General features: G+C 33.4%; 1 protein-coding gene across 1 annotated transcript; it reads right to left on the bottom strand.

Moving 5' to 3' along the window:
- Window positions 1-532: 532 nt before the first annotated feature.
- Window positions 533-20902, bottom strand: TMPRSS11B (transmembrane serine protease 11B). Its single transcript, XM_517263.5, has 10 exons — window positions 20759-20902; window positions 15554-15669; window positions 10021-10136; window positions 9872-9939; window positions 8338-8498; window positions 6250-6288; window positions 5076-5253; window positions 3133-3392; window positions 2621-2763; window positions 533-1951 (listed from the first exon to the last, which is right to left on the bottom strand). The coding sequence occupies exons 1-10, from the start codon at window positions 20764-20766 to the stop codon at window positions 1790-1792; spliced, it is 1251 nt and encodes a 416-aa protein (XP_517263.3). The 5' UTR covers window positions 20767-20902; the 3' UTR covers window positions 533-1789.
- Window positions 20903-21757: the final 855 nt, after the last annotated feature.

The raw sequence follows: 21757 nt of genomic DNA, 5'->3' as shown, positions 1-21757 counted from the left end.
TTATCCATGGGGTTTCAATCACATTGGCCTTCTTTCTGCTGCACATATCCACCTCACTTTTCTCTCTCTCTCTGGATCTTATACTTGTTCCCTTTGGGTATCTTTTCTTTCATATGTTTTCCATGTTTTGGCTTTTCATCCTTTAGGTACAGCTCAAATGGCTACCCCCTCAGAGATGTCATTCAGACTTCCCAATCTAAAGTATAGCTTACCTGCTCCATCATTTTCTATCACATTACTTTTTATTTCCTTTATAACATTTATCATAATCCAAAATTATCGTATTTATGTGTTCACTGCCTATCTTTATTCACTAAATGTGGTATCCTTGAAGGAAGACATTGTATCTATACCTGACATTTCCTGAAACACACTAGGGACTCAATAAATACATGTGGCTGGCCTGAAACAGAAGTGAGGAGAGAAAGACACCATCTTGTCACAGATGGTTATAGATTTGCTTGATGTCAATATGAATATCATTTGAGCCATACTTTATAGTAAAGAATAAAAGAGTAACTCCACAAACAAATGAAGAAAGGAGTACTTTTTTAGTTTATTTTAATGACTTTAAGTTTTTGGTGACTTTTACATTTGGAAAATTACATAAGGTAAATTATTTGTAGAGATTACAAAGTTAGCCATCCATATGATTGCACTTTTACTATAAGGAGATGCCACACAGTTCTCTGCCCTTGATGACCTCATATTATTTTTGCTGCAAGAGAAAGCAAACAAATGACAAAAGATGAATATGAAGGCAATGGAAAATGTTATATAAATAATTCCCACTCAAAAGTCATTCTTTAATTCCTGACAAATTTTGGAAGTCAACTCAATGAGGACAAATTTGTGTAAGGATAAATTTGTCAACTTATCACAGATGATGGAGAGTGACTTTAACCAAATCATTTCTCTTCTCTGGTCTTCAGTTTCTTGATCTGTAAATTGAAAGACTCAGTGTAGCTGGAGCTCTGATACTCCGTCTTCACTGCAAGATTGCATGATTTTATGAGGTACATGAATCATTTCACATATAAGTAAAAAAGTAATGTACACTTTTGCACTTATTCCAGTTAACAAAATGAAATTATAATTGATATAATAAAAAGTAACTCATTTGATAAATCCCCTATATATGTTCTCATAGTTTCAAAATTTATATTTTATTTTCTTTTGATTCTGGAAAACAAATTAAGGTCAATTCTGAATATAATGGTAAAATGAATCACAACTCAGCTATTAAGAAAAATTATATATTAGACTTCTTTATTTTCTTCCCTCCTTTTTTTTTTTTTTTTTTGAGACAGGGTCTCACTCTGTTGCCCAGGCTGGAGTGCAGTGGTGGCGCAATCACAAATCACCACAGCCTCAACCTGCTGGGCTCAAGCAATCCTACCACCTCAGCCTCCTGAATAGCTGGGACTATAGGTGCACGCCACCATGCCTAGCTAATTTTTGTATTTTTTGAACATGGATTTAGCCATGTTTCCCAGGCTGCCCTCAAACTCCTGGGCTCAAGCAATCCGCCTACCTCGGCCTCTCAAAGTGCTAGGATTACAGGCATGAGCCACTACACCTGGCCTCTTCCTATCTCTTACATTAATTTAAAAGATTAATAAATGCATGGACAGTGTTTTAGATATAATAAAATATTAATAAAGACATTTATATATTTATATATAATAAAATGATTAGTTTACCAACAATCAAAATAAAAAGATCCCGAAGCCGCAGATAAGGATAGCCTGCAGTGGTCTTTATGTTCCTTTGTATAATTCCTTTTTTTTCAGAGTCCAGTCTTGGATGTAATCCAATTGCGATAAGAAGTCACTCGAGTATAGACACCTGGCTTATTCTTTTTACCACATCCATCACCCCAGCTTACTATTCCAACAAGATGCCAGATATTTCTGGAATCAGGGTAAGCTAGTGGTCCACCAGAATCATTCTAGAGGAAGAAAAGAAAAAAATGTTTCTTGTCTTAACAAAAAATTTCCTTTTACCTCTCCTGTGGAGTTATCTGTACCTCCTGGGCACTGAAACCAATTCACTCTCTTTGGGCTTAGAACTCTGAAACCCTTAGGACTTTTTTTTAAAACACAAGACAGCTACAAACCAGAATATATGGCCTAAAACTGCCAAATGTTGACTTGAGCAAACCAGAGTTTGACTTATATAGCGAGTGCAGCTTGCATATGGAGAAGGTGACTTAGCTGCTTGCACTGAGCTTAAGTCTCTATGATGAAGCCTCTAAGGAACAAGTGGCATAGGCATGTGCCCAGACTCCTGATGCATCTCTGGATAAAGAGAAGACAATATTCTAGGTCTGCAGGTTGCCCAGAAAATAGGACAAAATTCATCTTGTAAACTTCTTGTAAGTATTATTCTTTGTATGAATTCCGAGATTGAAAACTTCGTGAGGGCAGGATTGTGTTCACCTCCACGTCCCTAGCATGTAGGCTAGTGTCTGGTACATAAATGGAATTAATACATTTTTAGTGTATTGAAATACAAAGCTACTATGTCAGTATCATTAACACAAAAAAAATTTTATGTGGATAAAAACTTCCATTTGATTAACTGGGAGAAAACAATTGGATAATGTAACTAGACATACCTGACATGCATCAGCTTCTCCTGACATAAATCCAGCACATAACATTGTATCAGTCACAAAGCCAGAGTATGCATATGAGGCATTGCAAATTTTGTTGTCAATAATCTTCAAAAAGGCTTCTTGAAGTATCACTGGAAATGAACCTAAAAGCAATAAGTGCTGCATATTATGCAGATCTTAGACTTTGCTGGGACAAAGAATATCTATCTATAGCATAAAGCAGACTCTCTTGGTCACCAAGAGTCAGGCCAGTCCCAGGTTAGATTAGTCTCTTTCAGGTGTTTGTAATAGTTGGCTGCCTAACACATAATTTCAATTTTTCCAATTCCCATTCCCAGAGATATTTTAGGAAGTGAAGACAATTTGACAACATGCTTTTTGTCCCACCACTTGGTTTTCTTTTCAGTATATTTACTGATTGATTAATTGCATGAGGGGATGGTTGATTGATTGATTGATTGATTGATTAGTTATTCCCATGCAGCTATTATGATTTTACAAAAAAATCTTACCATTCATATAAAGTGTTCCCCAACCTGTAACTACAACATTGTCATTTTCTGAGAGCTTCATTTTGGCTTCAGGAAGACAAATCTTACGAATGTACTTTGTAAAAGAAACTTCTTCAGCAAGCTGCACAAGGGCAATATTATCATGAAGCCCAGGACTGCTATAATTTTCATGAAAAATAATGTTTTGGACTTTCCGTGTCATATATGGTTTATTTACTACAATTCCAAAGTTGACAGTCCAATCTTTTGAATTATTTTTCCTAGAGGACACAATGTAATTAGAATACACTCAGTTGCTGGGTCACAACACTGTTCTTAGTGGTGATTATCTCATAATTTTAAGGCATGAGGTTCCCAAACAAAACTATAAACCACTGAAATTCTATTTTGAAAACTGTCTTTGACATGGAGCTGTTGTAAATGTTGCAGTCACTTAAAAATAATGCTAAGGACTCAGATTTGTCAGCTTTCTGAAGATCTTTTCAAGTAGAGTCACTGATGTTTTCCCCTGCTTATTCAGTTCCATCCAGTTTCTGAACATTTAATTTGGTCAGGAATCACATGAGCATCCTCAATTCCATAAGTGGATGGGGTCCAGGATTAGTCTTATTGCCACATACCCTTGGTTTCAATAGCTACTTTTTTTACCCTCACCCTTCTACCACCCTCAAGTAGGCCCTAATGTCTATTGTTCCCCTCCTTGTATCCATATGTACTCAGTGTTTAGCTCCCACTTATAAGCAAGAAGATGTGGTATTTAGTTTTCTGTTCCAGCATTAATTCATTTAGTTTGGATAATAGCCTGCAACTGCATCCATGTTCCTGCAAAGGCCATGATTTTATTCTTTTTTATGACTGGATAGTATTCCATGGTGTATATGACCCATATTTTCTTTATCCAGTTCACCGTTGCTGGGCATCTAGGTTGATTTCATGTTTTTGCTATTGTGAGCTGTGGTGTACATACAAGTGCATATGGCTTTTTGGTAGAACAATTTATCTTCCTTTGGATATACTCAATTTTTGGGTCCAGATTAAATTTTACGTCAGATGGATATGCTGTCTTTCTTCAAATTTCCATAGTACTTACTATCTTTGTAATACGTGTCATGTTTACAATACTATGCAGCCTCATACTTTTAGTATATGACATTTAAATTTTCTCAACTAGATTATAAACTTCTGGATGGCAAGACAAGGAAGCACCTAGTAACTGGAGTCAGACACACTTGAATTCACATTCAGTTTCTATTATTTAAGAACTAGGCTGGGCATGGTGGCTCGCACCTGTAATCCCAGCACTTTGGGAGGCTGAGGCAGGTGGATCACTTAAGGTCAGGAGTTCGAGACCAGCCTGACTAACATGGTAAAACCCCGTCTCTACTAAAAATACAAGAATTAGCTGGACATAGTGGTGCGTGCCTGTAATCCCAGCTACTCAGGAGGCTGAGACAGGAGAATCGCTTAAACCCAGGAGGCAGAGTTTGCAGTGAGCTGAGATCACGCCATTGCACTCCAACCTGGGCAACAGATTGAGACTCCATCTCAAAAAAAAAAAAAAAAAGAGCTGAGTGATCTTAGCCAAGTTTTGTCACCTTTCCTGAGTGAGACTTAGTTTCCTCATCTTCAAATGGTTTTAACTATACTTTCCATACAGAATTGAATGTTGTGATTAAATGAAATGATGTTAAGTAAAGCACTTAATGTCAGGCCAAGGTACCTATTTGGAAAATGTTAATTAATACTTCTATTTGCTTTTCTCTCCTTTCTCTAATTTAAATGCATTTCCTGCTATTTAATTATGCGGGTGATTGTAAATGTTCTATGTGATTGTAAATTTCATATGGCCTTGGTGAACCTTGACACATTAAGTTAACCCCTACAAACTATCCAAAATAGTTTTGCACCTAGCATCCTTCATTTAGTCAAATTTTCAAACTTACTTAGCAAAGCAGTGAGCTGCAGATAATAGCCACCTGCTGCTGATCAGAGAGGCTCCACAGTAGTGACGGCCTTTCCATTGCATGCTGGCCTGCCATGGCCATGCCCCCACCAGGGAGCTTTTTCCATTCACAATTTTGTTGCCAGTTATGATACTGTTGGCTACTTGTCTCCCACAACCTAGAGAAAGGATTTATTTACACGAGAGCAGGTATCTTTGATTACGCATTATAAAAAATATATCATTAAAAATTACTTGAAACCTTTCAGTGATTATTCAACTTCTCCTAATTGATGACGTTTCTTTCCTACAAGATACTCCTGTGATGTTTCTGTATTCTATCTTGGTTTGAGTGGTTCTTACTTATCCTCTTTTCCAGTCTCAAGCATCTTTCAACCACTATTTTTTGTTGTGTCTATGTGTTATAACTCTTGTCTCTCTAAGCAGATTCTTGAAGGAGGAGCTTTGCCTCATTGGTGTCTACATCTTGCATAGTATATGCACTGCTGTCTGTAAGACACCATGTGAACAAAAGATACTCCATAAATATCCATGGAGTGAATGAATGCATAAATGTATCTTGTGGACAACATGATACTCTAAAGAGAATTTATTTAAAAGATGTAACCGGACAGCGATATGCTCCTATAGGCCCAGCTACTTGGGAGGCTGAGGCAGGAGGACCGCTTGAGCCCAAGAGTTCCAGGCTATAGTCCACTATAATTGCACCTGTGAATTGCACTCCAGCCCACACAACATAGCAACATCCCACCTCTAAAGCAAAAAATAATAATAATTTTTAAGATGCAGAACTGTTTTTATCTTTAATAAATATATTTTATATAGCCTGGTTTTATATTTTCTTCTTATCCTAAATTGTCATTTCCTTCAATCTTTCTCATTTTAACATATTCAAATATGATATTTTTCACTCACAATTTTATTATTTGGAATCAATTTTCATTTAACTTTTTATATATTTTTTAATAAATGTTAAAATTAATAGACCAGTGTTTTTCAAAGAGAAATTCTAAGTCAATATCTGGTATATCTAGTAATTCGGAAAGTGTGTTATGGGATTTCCACATGATATATTTCAAATATTTTTAATAGAAAAATAATGAGAAAATACCTGTGAGTCCATCAAATTTATAATTAAAAGGTCCTTAACTTACAGTTGTTGGTAAGCATTTCGGAAGCAGCCTTGCTGATTTCTGAAAGTGAAAAACAAAACAAAATATAAAATTGAGCAAATATCACCAAGCAATTGACTTCAACCTAAGAACATAAATGCTAACTTTCCTAACCCAATATTGTCCAACATTTAACTATTTGGAGTAGTTCAGGTATTTTCAGCCCCTCTGACTCTTATTTGTTACATTATAACCATCTCTCCATATCTCTACTAGGTAGCCTAGAAAAAGAGAAAAGGGAATAAAAAACAAAAATCAGTTTTATGATTATTGAAGTAAAATATTCAGTGCTGTAAGAAGCTGGCACCCTTACAAATTGTTTTTTTATTATACTTTAAGTTTCAAGGGTACATGTGCACAACGTGCAGGTTTGTTACATATGTATACACGTGCCATGTTGGTGTGCTGCACCCATTAACTCGTCATTTAACATTAGGTATATCTTCTAATGCTGTCCCTCCCCCCTCCCCCTTACAAATATTTTTAAGAGATCATGATAGGGATTTCTTTCCCATGATAATTCTCTTTACTCTGAAATGCTCAGAATTATATATATTTTAAGGAAAAATGTCTCAATTAAAATTATACTTCACTGAGCCCATCCTGCTCTTTAGGGAAATCTCCTTACTAAGAATGAATCATGAAATTTTGAGAACTTAAATTTAAATCTTTTTCCTATTGGTAAAAGACTTTAGAGAGAAGGAGAAGAGGAGGAAACTAAAGAAACACTAGAAAATGCTGACTATACTCTATGGGACACAGAAAGAGAGTAAACAACATATCCCTCTTTCCCAAAAGCTACTCACAGAAAAATTTTATTGCTCCCTTGAAAAGTTCTACCTCAGGTTCCCTTCTTATTAGTGGTTCACTGGTAACGGGGTCTTTATTGTGTGGCAAAAGAGCGGTAACTGGCAGATGTTGCTGGCCTTTCAAGCCCTCAAGGACCCTAGGATTAATTGTCTGGCTGGAAGAACCATGAAACTGGACTCTGAAATCATATGCTTATCACCTAGCTGGACTTTTAACAATCCAAGTGACAGTTTCAAGACCTTTGCAAAACCTTCACAATCTTTACAAACTTCACTTTCTGTAAGGAGGCAAAATCTTATCATTTTTCTGTGAGAAGCTTTTGGGAAAGAGGGATACGTTGTTTACTCTCTTTCTGTGTCCCATAGAGTATACTCAGCATTTTCTAGTGTTTCTTTAGTTTCCTCCTCTTCTCCTTCCCTCTAAAGTCTTTTACCAATAGGAAAAAGATTTAAATTTAAGTTCTCAAAATTTCATGATTCCCTTGTTTTCTAGGGAATTTTCCAGACAATTTTTTTCTTTAAAAGTGGTATTACTCCCGTTTTTTCACAAAAATCAATAAGAACTCCCATCCCTAACATTGTTCTTAACTCCTGCAGTCTCCTTACTGAAAGACCAACAAAGCCCTAAATCTGCTTTCTGTCATGAGATCCTGACAAAAGCAAGGAGTAGAAAAGAAAGATACTTTGCCTGGGCTCGGTGGCTCATGCCTGTAATCCCAGCACTTTGGGAGGCCGAGGCGGGCGGATCACAAGGTCGGGAGTTCAAGACCAGTGTGACTAACATGGTAAAACCCTGTCTCTACTAAAAATACAAAAAAATTAGCCAGGTGTGGTGGCGGATGCTTGTAGTCCCAGGCTGAGGCAGGCGAACTGCTTGAACCTGGGAGGCAGAGGTTTCAGTGAGCCAAGATCACGCCACTGCACTCCAGCCTGGGCAACAGAGCAAGACTCCATCTCAAAAAAAAAAACAAGAAGATAATTCAATTAGAACCCTTCACCCCCTTTCCCATGCATAATAGCCAAACCCTTCCAAACTTACATCCATGCTTGCAGTGTAACCCTCATTCCTATCATTCTTCAGACAATGATTCCATGGCACTGCCCTTTCCACTACCAAGTCATTGCTAGGGGTGACAGAGTTAGGTACGCATATTTTTTTCCCCAAATTACTAAAACTCTTAGTTCACTTTTTAGTACTTTAAAAAAATAATAATCCAGAAAAAACCTATGTAATAGAAAATAATGGAAATAAGTCAAATACCCATGAGTTTAATGGAAACGGGAACTGCATTCCAGGATGCCATGTTGTTTTTCAACATCTGATGTAATTTAGCCTTGATTTTAGTCCTCATGCTAACTCTTTCTGCTGGAGGAAACTTGAATTTCAGCTGTAACTGCACATTTGAACCATTGGCATTAGGCCTAGAAACAACAGAAATTTTCTAATGTACTGTTGCTTGATCTTTTAGAGGCTTTGTGAACACATTAAATTTCACACATTTTAATTATCACATTTTCTTTACATATATTAAAGAAAAATATACATATACTATCTAAGCATGTATAAAATTCAAAGATATCTAAAAAAACTTCTAGTACGTCTAGTTCAGATGTGCTATTCATGGAAGAAAATATAGACCACAAACTAAAATCAGAATATTTCAAACACTATGGGAAATGGAATACTGGCCAAGAAATGATTGGCATGAAGTCTTACTATAATACAATAAAAACCAGTGCTCTCATAAAGAATTTTTCTAATAACTTCATTTTATAGAAAGAGATAAATGAGAAAATAAAGGTAGGGCAGGGAAGCATTCAAAAGACAATTTCCAGCATGTATTTAGAAGCCAGTGCTAACCTTCCTACGGTTTTTTTATACATAACCAGTCTGCCCCAACAGATCTATACAATGAAAAAGCTCAGAAAGAGAATTCTAAAGCATGAAGGACATCTTGATTATATATTCAGTACATTCTTTTGATTAATCAGGAAAAGAGATTAATTCATTTTGGAAGACTTTCAAACCAAAGCCATATCAATCAGAATTGTTAAAAATATCCATAATTTCACTTTCAAATAATTATGATCAATTCTAGGGTCTTTGAAGGTTTTTGTTTGTCTGTAGGTAAGTAGGTTGGTTAGGTCAGCTGGATTTTTTGTTTGTTTTGTTTTGAGAGTTCAGAATTCCCCAGAATTGATATTAACAATTACCAAATTACAAGTGGGCTCTACCCTCATTACTCTTCCCCCATACACTATACCCTCCTCCCTGCATCCCTCCCTACCACCACTATCTTCAGGCATCCTTCAAAGGTGTGTCTAGACAAATGTTGTCTTAAAATATTGTCTTTGTTCCACAGCCATTGTAAGGATGATAATTATTAAGGAAACTAAAATAGGATGTTTTGGGGGAAGGTATGGGCTAAAAACAAACCAGTTGAATTGTTTTCCCTGGAGTTATAATTATCTTTCATCATAGCAGTCAGTTAGGACTGACCACCACCAATAACCTTATAATTCTTTTGCAGGTATAAAGATTAAAGATTTGTATATAATGACTCTTGCCCAGGACAGAAATTTGCTAGATACAATGATACTTTCATTCATGGAGAACTTGATCTTTCTTTTTCTTTTTTTTTCTATTTCCCTCGTTCCTTCCTTTCTTTCTTTCCTTTCTTTTGTTTCTCTTTTTCTTTATGTTTGTTTTTTGTTGTTATTGTTATCTAAAATCAAGGTTGTATGACATATCACCTACTTTCCTTTCATAAAATCTTAAATGAACTTGTACTTACAGAAGTTTGATGACCTCAGATTTGACATATTCCTTATATATACTGGAATTTTGAAATGCATTTAACATCTGACAAGAGAAAAAAAACAGTCATCATGTATGTTTCAATCAAATTTATGATAAAATTAATTTTAAAAATCTCTGATTTACCTTAGTCTCAATATCTTTGCTTAGATTTGTGCTGGCTTGTGAAGCTGCGTTTTCACAATTATCATTGTATGTGACTCCAGAAATATGAAAATCACCTTGATAATAGTAAGTCTTCTCTGCAAAATTAAGAAGAAAAAACCTCAAAGAATTTTAAAGTGGAAAGTGACTTTAAAGCGATTTATACCTCTGCCTCAACATTCCACCCAGCTTTAGAAATAATCCATTTATACCTCTGCCTCAACCATTTATACCTCTGCCTTAACATTTATACCTCTGCCTCAACATTTATACCTCTGCCTTAACCATTTATACCTCTGCCTCAACATTCAACCCAGCTTTAGAAATAATCCAAGGGAGGGAGAAAAATAAAAGGAGAGGAGTGAACAATTGTTTATTCCAGAAATGGCAACTCCATATCATTCATTCAATGATCCCCGCTTTCCCTTTATGTGATAATAGACATTACTGTCCTGCTAAGTCCAGATATACCCTCAGCACCCTCCTCAAAACAGCAATGCCCGCAGTCACTAACAATCCCCCTGAGTATGCACTAGATATAAAACATCTTTTACATGTATAGTCTAAACTCAGCCTAGCAATTACCCAATTAATCTTTCTAAGCAATTCTAATACAGGAAACATACAAGCATCAGTCACCCTTCACTTTCTGGATGATATACACTGTCTTGCACCCTTTTGCATGCCCTTTGCCTGCTGGCCTGGTTTCCATTCCTTGATGTTATTCCTGGAGGACACCATGGTGCCCTTATTATTATTATTATTATTATTATTATACTTTAACTTCTGGGATACACGTGCAGAACATGCAGATTTGTCACATAGGTATACACGTGACATGGTGGTTTGCTGTACCCATCAACCTGCCATCTACATTAGTTATTTCTCCTAATGCTATCCCTCCCCTAGTGCCTCCACCTCCCTGCCAACCCTGGTGTGTGATGTTCCCCTCCCTGTGTCCATGTGTTTTCATTGTTCAGCTCCCACTTATGAGTGAGAACATGTGGTGTTTGGTTTTCTGTTCCTGTGTTAGTTTGCTGAGAATGATGGTTTCCAGCTTCATCCATGTCCCTGCAAAAGACATGAACTCATTCTTTTTATGGCTGAATAGTACTCCATGGTGTATATGTGCCATATTTTCTTTACCCAGTCTATCATTGATGGGCATTTGGGTTGGTTCTAAGTATTTGCTATTGTGAACAGTGCTGCAATAAACATAAGGTTGCATATGTCTTTATAGTAGAATGATAATGATTTATCATTCTTGGGGTATATACTCAGTAATGGGATTGCTGGGTCAAATGGTATTTCTGGTTCTAGATCCTTGAGGAATCATCTCACTGTCTTCCACAATGGTTGAACTAATTTACACTCCCAACAGTGTAAAAGCATAGTGCCCTTTTATTTCCCTACAGCATATGATGGGTGGTGCTTTGTATGAGTCACAAGGTCTCATATCCCCATCTTTTCCCTTCCCCAAATATAAACTGCTTCACGTGATACATTAGGTCACCATAATTTAAAACAGGACAAGCCTCTTAAAAATAGGAATTACCAAGATGCAGTGGATTATACCTATAGTCCTAGCAGTTTTTGAAGTCAAGGTGGAAGGACTGCTTGAGTCCAGGGGTTCAAGACCAGCCTGGACAGCATAGTGAGAGCCTGTCTCTACAAAAAACTTAAAAAATTTGCCGGGCATGGTGGCACGTGCCTGTAGTCCCAGCTACTGAGGAAGCTGAAGTGGGAGAATTGCTTGGGCCCAGGAGTTCAAGTCTACAGTGAGCTGTAATTGCACCACTGCACTCCAGACTTGGTGACAGAGTGAGACCCTTATGTCAAAAAAAATAAAATAAAAAGAACTAATACGAAAGAATACCCTGTTTTGGTTAAGTAATTAGCCATTCCTGTATTTTGTGAGCAATTGTGCTTTTGATCCACCTTTAACATACACCATGTAGTCTCTAAGTGACTGAAAAGTATGATCTCCTAAGCTGAAATAATTTATTACCCTGTAAGTTAGAAATAATTTTAAAATAAAATAAAAACTGATTTCCTATATTCCTATAGATTCTTATATTTTTCCTTATGGTAACCAATACATACAAAAGTCCAATGCCAAAGTCTGTCTGAGAAGTTACCTGAAAAGATGAATGCATATGAAGCTAGAGGAGCTAGTTCCAGCCCCATCACAAATCAGCTGTGCTGTCTTGGCATATTTAGCCCGCTGGGATTTTCTTTATTAATCACAAAAACTAAATTGCAGCCTGGTGCGGTGGCTCCCAGCTGTAATCCCAGAACTTTGGAGGCAGAGGTGAGAGGATCACTTGAGGTCAGGGGTTCAAGACCAGCCTGGCCAACATGGTGAAACCCCATCTCTACTAAAAAAAAAAAAAAAAAAAAAATTAGCCAGGAGTGTCGGCGAACGCTGGTAGTCCCAGCTACTTGAGAGGCTGAGGCAGGAGAATTGCTTGAATCTGGGAGGCAGAGGTTGCAGTTTGCTGAGGTCACACCACTGCACTCCAGCCTGGGAGATAGAGTGAGACTCCATCTCCAAAAAACAAAACAAAACAAAAAACAAAGAAAAGCAAACAAAAACTAAATTACAATAGATAAACTCTAAGACCCTCTTCTTTCTACTATTTTATCATTTTCATCTGTGAAGCTTGTCACCAAATGACTAAAGTAAATAATTAGAATCTGCTAACTTTGTGTTACATCCAGAATACTGAACCAGGGTATTTACAAGTAGGTAGATTAATTTGTCAAAAGTCTCATACATCATGCCCAGATTCTGAGAAACCATTATGTTTAGATTTCTGATTCCAGTTATAATTTTACTGGAGAATTCTATCAGTTCAAGGTACCATTTTAAAATTAATTTTCACTTGGTTTTTACTGTGGATTGAATTGTATCCCCTCCAAAATTCATATGTTGAAACCCTAAACACCAATGTGACTGTATTTGGAGACATGATCTTTAAGGGGGAATTATGGTTAAATGGGGTCATAAGGTTGAGACACGAATCCAATATGACTAGTCTCCTTATAAGAGAAAGAGAGACCAGATCTCTCTTGCGCGCTCTCTCTCGCGCGCGCGCTCTCTCTCTCTCGCACTCTCTCTCTCTCTCGCTCTCTCTCTTTCTCACTCACTCACTTCACCCCATCTCCCAAAATACACACAGAGGAAAGGCCACGGGAAGGCACAGTGAGAATCCAGCTATTTAGAAGCCAGGAAAAGAAGTCTCCCCAGAAACCAACCAGCATATTGGTCTTAAAAGTCCAGTCTCCAGGATTGTGAAAAAATGTCTGTTGTTTAACCTAGCCAGTCTGTGGATTTTGATATGGTAGCTTGAGCAATTATAATTATTTAGATAAACTGAATGGAAATCTATTCTATATTCTATACTGTGGTCAGTGATTTTCAGTTTTACAGACATAGCAACAGTAATCTTTACATGGTAAACTGCCTTCCATTTCAAAGTTTATCAAGTCTTTTTTCTTAGGATAGACAGATTTTATTACCTCTCTAAAACACTGTTTTATACTAATAGATTATAACAATACCTATACACCATAATCACTACAGAGCTTCCAAAAAGCATGCATGGGTAAGGTCATGCCCCGGTCCAACTGAATCAGCTAACCTAAGAGTAGGGCCTAGAGAATGAACACTACTTCAAAAGAGCTCGACAGGTGATTCTGAGAAGAAGCTAGGGTTTGGAACTATTAGATAAACTATCTGAAGAATTATGAAATTGGTTATACATGTGTATTAAGCTTTTGGAAATAGCATTGTTAAGTAAAACGGTTGAGAAAGAGATGAATCAAAGTCATTTCTAGAATAATGATCTTTGTGAAATACTTATCTCTGAGTTAATCTAAAAAGTGGAAACTCAAAAGTTAAAAAAGTTGATTGAGAAATAATAGATGTGTTTAGACAGGGAAACTAATTTCATGCTACTTAAATGAGGGATTACAATAGCTGCCATCCAGCTAATTTCATACCAGTTAAATGAGAGATTACAGTAGCTGTTATCCAGCTTAAGTTGTTCTCAATATTAACAAATATTATATTCGTTCCTAAGCCAGAGTCCTACAGCAGAAACTCCTCTTTCAAACTGACTTCAAACAACATTTACCACAGCGTTTGTGTCCATTTTTACTCCACAGGTAGGACAGTTCAAGTAATTTAACTTTAAGTAATTTAAGCTGCTATAGCCTTCTATCTGAAATAGTAGGTGGTTGACCATGTAGAGGCATTGAAGGGTGAATTCTCGTCCCATGCACCTCCTGCTCCAGCCAGGGTTCTGTAGTTCCCCTTTGCACCACTCCTTTCCATTAAGACCTTGCTTCCCCAGGAAAGGGGACCTGTTAAGATGCAAACTGTATGTTGAAAAAATGGATTTTTTCACAAGGGCTTGATTTTGAAAACTCAGAGCACTGTACTTAAGGAAATTATGTGAAGAATGTTATTTTTTAATGAGTAGAGGGAAAGAGAGGACAGAAAGAGATTATGAAAATTTCATGGATAGATATGGCAGGCAGGAGATTGAGTGCCCATTACCCTTCTGAAAGACAAGTCTTAAGAGGACTGAGGAGAAACAAAGGAAAAGAAGCCAGGTTGAAAGAAACTGTGTAATTTTTGCTGAGTCAGCCAAAATTTGTCTACATTGTATTATTGTATAGGGTTATATATTTCAGAGATATAAAACTCAGAAAAATCATGATAAAGTAATATAATTAAACTATTAAGTATATTAATATTAAGCTTTTAAGCAAGCTATGCTACTTAAAAGCTTGTGGTATCAAGCAAGTCACTTTACTTTTCTGAGCCCCAGTGTACTGTATGTGAAAATAAGGATAGTAGTAAAATCTGTCACCCCTAGCTCACAGGATTATTGGGAAGATAAAGTGGAATGATGGATGTCAAATTTATTTTAAAACATTAAATAACTATACAGGTTTAAGGACTTATTTTTCAGAAAAGTAAAAATAAATTGGAAACTAAGCTTTGTGAGTATACTGTTAATAAAAGTTTTAAAAATAAAACCATGTTTGTGCAAACATTTAGCCATTATACCATGCTTGACTATCTACTATTAAAAGAGTTATTTGCAGATTTTTCATTGCTACTTATTCATCATATCTTAATAACCAATAGCAGAATTGAACCAAGAAGAGAAGGAATCTCTAAAGTTTGAGATACATTTACTACAGGATGTAACAATTCAACTACAAGCCTACTATAAGCTCCTTTAATGACAATGAATATTGACATCAAAGCATTGAACATTTCAGTCTTGCTCATACCCCCATAGTTGGTGATATAATTTACAAGGAGGCCTCTGATTCAAAAAATTTTTATAAATTTCTGTGTCATAATAAACTGTGTTGAAATAAAATAGTAAATAAGAAAACTCCCAAGAAGAAATTTAATGTTCATGTTGTTTTTTTTCAATTTTTAAAATTTAAAGATTTATAGCAAGGATGAAAACTGAAAATAATCAATACTCACCAACTGCCAGAAAATGAACAAGAAGACCAATGGTTACTCCCAAGATTGCCGCCACTCCAAGAAAAATAAAGATCATAGTCCATAGTGGCCAAGATCTTTGGGAAGATATGCCGTGCCTACGAAAGAGGAAAATTTTGGTTCAAATCAGATAATAACAATCAAAATCTACCTGCCTCTCCTTCAACTCATAGTACATGAATTGTAGTTTATATATTAGTCCTTTATGCTAGTTGAAAACATAGAAACCTCAAATGCCTCAAAGAGGATAGACCCTAATGCTCATTCACTTAGCAAATTATCATTGATCCCAGGTTAGCTGCTGGAAATACATCAGTGAGCAAAATAGACATGATTTCTGTCCTTATGTTGCTGAAGAGAAATTGACTTGCTTTTTTTAAAAATTGAAGCAGGTTACAAAACATTAGTTGTAGTCTGATTGTATTTTTGTAAACTATAGCCATATCATGCACAGGGACATATAAAGACTTATAGACACAATTAAATACATAATATAGTATAATATAATATAATATAATATAATATATATAATATATTACATATAATATATTATATTATATATAAAATATAATATTATTATGTATAATATTATATTATATATTATATAATATAATGTATATAATATAATATTATATATTATATATAATGTATATAATATTATATTATATATTATATATAATGTATATAATATTATATTATATATTATATATATAATGTATATAATATTATATTATATATAATATTATATATAATATTATATATAAAATATTATATATAATATTATAATATATATAATATAATATATATTATATTATATATATTATAATATTATATATTATATATTATAATTATATATTATATTATTAATATATGATTATATTATTAATATATGATTATATTATTAATATATGATTAATTATATATTATATATAATATTATATTATATATTATATTATATGATATATCATATAATATATAATATTATATATAATATAATATATCATATAATATATCATATAATATATAACATTATATATAATATAATATATCATATAATATATCATATAATATATAATATTATATATAATAATATATCATATAATATATAATATTATATATATTATATAATATTATATATATAATATTATATGATATATATAATATTATATGATATATAATAAATAATATTATATATAAAATATATAATATATAATATATATTATATATAATTTATATTATATATTATATATAATATTATATTGTATATAATATATAATATTATATTGTATATAATATATAATATTATATTGTATGTAATATATAATATTATATTGTATGTAATATATAATATTATATTGTATGTAATATATAATATTATATTGTATGTAATATATAATATTATATTGTATATAATATATATTATATATTATATTGTATATAATATAATATAATAATGTATTATATATAATATTATATATAATATAATATAATATAATAATGTATTATATATAATATATTTTATATAATATATATGATATTATATTATATATAATATATTATATATAATACATATGATATATATAATATATATAATATTGTATTATATATAATATATATTATATATATACATTATATATATACATTATATTATACATATACATTATATATATATTATATATATTATACATTGTATTATATATATACATTATATATAATATATATTATATATTATATATTATAATATAATATATATAATATATATAATAAATATTATATATTATATATATTATATATATTATATATAATAAATTATATTATATTATATTATATATATATTATATATAATAAATTATATTATATATATAATATTATACAATATATAATATATTATGTATTATATTACAAATATATAATATATAATATATTATGTATTATATTATAAATATATAATATATAATATATTATGTATTATATTATAAATATATAATATATAATATATTATGTATTATATTATAAATATATAATATATAATATATTATGTATTATATTATAAATACATGATATAACAAGTTTTAATTATAGGTTTGATAATTGCAGATGGAAATACCATGATGTCAACTGCAGTAATCTCTATGTAATAAAATTATAGATTTTTTGTTTACTTTTAACTGCATTTTCTAATTTTTCTTTTTTTTAATTTTCTTTCTTTCTGTTTTTTTTTGAGACAGAGCCTCACTCTGTCACCCAGGCTGGAGTGCAGTAGTACAATCTCAGCTCATTGTAACCTCTGCCCCACTGGGCTCAACTGATCCTCCCACCTCAGCCTCCTGAGTATCTGGGACCACAGGGGTGCACCACCACACCCAGCTATTTTTTTGTAATAGAGTCAGTGGTCTCACCATGTTGCCCAGGCTAGTCTCAAACTCCTGAGCTCAAGCGATCTGCCCATCTTGGCCTCCCAAAGTGTTGGGATTACAAGCATGAGCCACTGCACCTGGCCTATTTTCTATAATGTTTCTACAACAAATGTAAATTATTTGCATAATATAAATTAATAGATCAGTTAGTTGTTTTATCATCAAAGCCAATCAATTAGATGAAACAGAATTAGAAAATATGGTGGTTCGGCATCATAGAGATAAAGCAGTTTATGGTTACAGTTACATTGTATGGCCACACTAAGCTTAATCTACATAAAGTTTGAATCCTAGTTATTTTTCATATCTTGAGAGATGATGTTATATAATTGTCCATTGGAGGAAGGGCTGTAACATAAACATTCATGATTTCAAATGCAAAACATCCTCAGCTGCTTCTTCAATCTCTATTCTGTATCATTCTAAATAAACCTTGCAAAACAGAAGAGTTTGTAATCAGGGAACATATTTGGTGAATTACATATTTCCTATGAATATGTGAACCTTTTTGTTCTTATCTCATCCAGGACCAACTGACTTTTAGGTAGATACATTTTTGTTTTTGTTTTTTTTAGCATTACCTGATACAACTGTGCAACTCCACCTAAACTTGTTTCCTCTTCACTCTGTTCCACATTCTTAATCCTACCTCTTCCTTATACCTCTTTGTCTCTTTTGATGACTTGTTAATTAGTGTTTCGCAGAACCAACATTATTCATCAAAGCTCTTCAAAGAAACTCCTTATTTCAGACACATTTCATGTATTTTTTTGTACCGGAATTCTGTTATTTAATATCAGCCTCACAGAAAAAAAGTCTACTCAGGCATAGCATTTCTAATACAGTATTTATAACTTTATTAATATTTGATAACATGTTTCTTTTAATGACTATAAAAGTGCACTGTGACAGTAAGGTCTCAAATTTGTTTTGAATTAGCTAGTTATAACAGTCTGGTAGCTTGGGCTTTCTGAGACATGCATATTAGTCTAAAAGACTAAACATTATGTAGCCTAAATAATTATTCTAAGTTCTGAGATGGTTTCAGAATAATCACTGCTTTACCCAGCTTAGAAGAGATTTTTCTCTAAAAACCCATTTTGGATGCTCTGAAAATTTCTGAAGAGTACATATTATTGACTATAGCTCTGATATGACTTTTTCCTCCTCACATGGCTTTCTCTTGTCAAAAATAAAGTACTATTTTATATCTAAAAGAGTACAGTAAGTTTGTGATTAACTCAACCCTTCCTCTAATAAATGTAGCCTCTGGGAATTTATTATTATTTTTGAATAATAGCTGCACTTTTAAAAATTATGTTCTAAATATCAAAAAATGTCCATTCATGAAACAATTTACTCTCATTTACCAAATTAATTTTTGGCAACACTTTTTTCTAAAGGTAGGCATTTGCATTACAAGAGGAATCCCTCACTTAACAAAGGAAATAGGTTAAAAATTAATCTTCAACTTAAGTTGAATTTAACCAACTTCGTGTACTTAACTAAACTATAATTTCCTCACTTTTAGAATGAATCTACTTCAAATAAGAGTTACTTGCTGGCTGCATGTGGTGACTTACGCCTGTAATCCCAGCACTTTGGGAGGCCGAGGCAGGTGGATCACTTGAGGTCAGGTGTTTGAGACTAGCCTGGCCAACATGGTGAAACCCCATCTCTACCAAAAAATACAAAAATCAGCCGGGTGTGGTGGTGAGTATCTGTAACCACAGCTACTCAGGAGGCTGAGGCACGAGAATGGCTTGAACCCAGCTCCATCACAGGGGAAAAAAATAAAAGAAAACTCATTGCCATTCTGGCATAACCATTTGCCTTAATCAACTTGCAATAATGATGGTAATCAAAATGATGGTGAGTACATTACTTACAATTTTAAAACATCAGTCTTGTTATAATTTTACCCTTATGGTCGATGCCAGTGGTTAGATTTCCTTTTAACCACTTTTGGGCATTGCTTTAGGAGTTAAACAGCAAAGCATTAAAAAATATATAGTTTTCATTTATTAGAACTTCATTTATAAACCATTTGAATTAGATATGCCTGAATTATCTCATATAATGAAATGTGTTAAAGCATGATTGTGGTGCAAAATTCTTCAAATTTTAAAAAAGTAAACATTTTTTCCATAGAAAACTTTAAATCATTAGGGTGAGAATTGTGCATAAGGAGCAGAGAAGTGTAATGAACAAATGGGTAATCGCCTCTATTCTTCACTGTCTCCTGGAACTTTGAAAAAAGAGAGTCTACAGAAAGGAAGTCATTTGAAAATTTATGAAGTTTTGAGAACCTGCAGTTTGCCTGTTGCTAATTCAGAATCTATATTAGAAAGTACATTATTCCAAAATCTATAATGGCATTCATATTTTTTATTATTCCTAAGAAAACCTTTTAATATTAGAAAATTTGATTTCAATTACATTACTAGAGAACAAAAACGGTAGTGTTCTTATGAGTGATTATAAAAGAAATCTTATGCCTCATTTCCTTAAGATTTCAGGTCAATTATATATTTATATTCTTTCCCAGTAAGCAAAATTTTGCTGAATTATTACTTTTCTTTTTAACTTTTGGAAACTTTCCCAGAGACTTCAAAGGGTCTGTAGACCTCAGACAATAGAGTGTTTCTTAACAGTGTCCAGAAATAAAAACTAAATTATAAAAACAGTCAATTAACAAAAAACTAGAACATACTTAATGGCAACTTGCTAAATTTTGCCAACTTACTCTCCCCAGTGAAATCCCCTTTACCTGTGCATAATGTTCTGATTGTTGTGGCAGTATCAGGTATAATGGTGGTAATGATGATGGTGAAGATAACGATAACGATGACAATACTGGTAATAGTGATGACAAAAGTTAGAACCTTCTGACGCAGCTTTTGACTTATGTGCTACATCCAGTGTTGGAGCTTGGTTTTTATGGGCTGGGTAAGATGTAGAGAACAAATAAGATGAAACTTGTCTGACTGGTGTTAATGACCATCACATTTCTATAGTTTCAAGACAGGAGTTAACCCAAGAATGACAAACTTCCTTGACTTGGCGATTTAGAAAAAATTACGGCCCAGTTTGGTCAGCTAAGAGGTACACCCAAGAAACAGCTTTGAAGTATGTAGGGGTAATCCTAACTCTATATTTTACCAATTCCATTATACTGCCTTGTCTCTTCTCAATTGAAACTAACTATAACTAGTTAAAAGTTTCTGGCAAATATTGCCATCATTCTCATGCAGATGAAATTCTATTTCATTGTGGTTTGCATTTGCTTTTCCTTAATTACCTGTGAGAATAATCATTTCACATATTTTGAGGGAATTTGGATTTTCACTTTTGAGAATCCTGTTCATAAGTTTAGTTTTTCATCAACAGGCAGCAGATGGTAAGGAAAAAAAAATGGGTTGCTAATCTTTTTTTCTTATAGTTGTATGTGAGTTCCTTATATGATCTGGATATTAATGTATTATTATACTGGATATTAACCAGTTATGTTCACCTATTTATTAATTACCTGTCCCCAGGGTGCAGCTTGACATTTCATTATGTAAAGAGATTTCAGTTCTTTAAAAACTTCAAGAATCCATTTACTTTTGTAATGACATGAAATGATAATTTAATTTTATATTGTCTTAATTTGAAATTATTTTTTCTTACTAATAACCTGTTTTCCAAGACTTTTTTATTGCAGAGTTCATCTTTTCTCTACAGATGTGGGAGGCCTCCTATGTCATATACAAAATCTGCATGTTTC

This window comes from Pan troglodytes, chromosome 3 (genome assembly GCF_028858775.2).
Source record: "Pan troglodytes isolate AG18354 chromosome 3, NHGRI_mPanTro3-v2.0_pri, whole genome shotgun sequence".
Taxonomy (NCBI): Eukaryota; Metazoa; Chordata; class Mammalia; order Primates; family Hominidae; genus Pan; species Pan troglodytes.
This window is presented reverse-complemented; position numbering and strand designations above follow the sequence as displayed.

Bases quoted from the DNA above. Each gene is read 5' to 3' on its own strand.
- TMPRSS11B (XM_517263.5), bottom strand. The intron at 5,254-6,249 runs GTAAGTTAAGGA...TCCTTTCTCTAG, and splicing joins CGAAATGCTTACCAACAACT to GTTGTGGGAGACAAGTAGCC. The intron at 1,952-2,620 runs GTATGTCTAGTT...TTCTTCCTCTAG, and splicing joins GAGAAGCTGATGCATGTCAG to AATGATTCTGGTGGACCACT.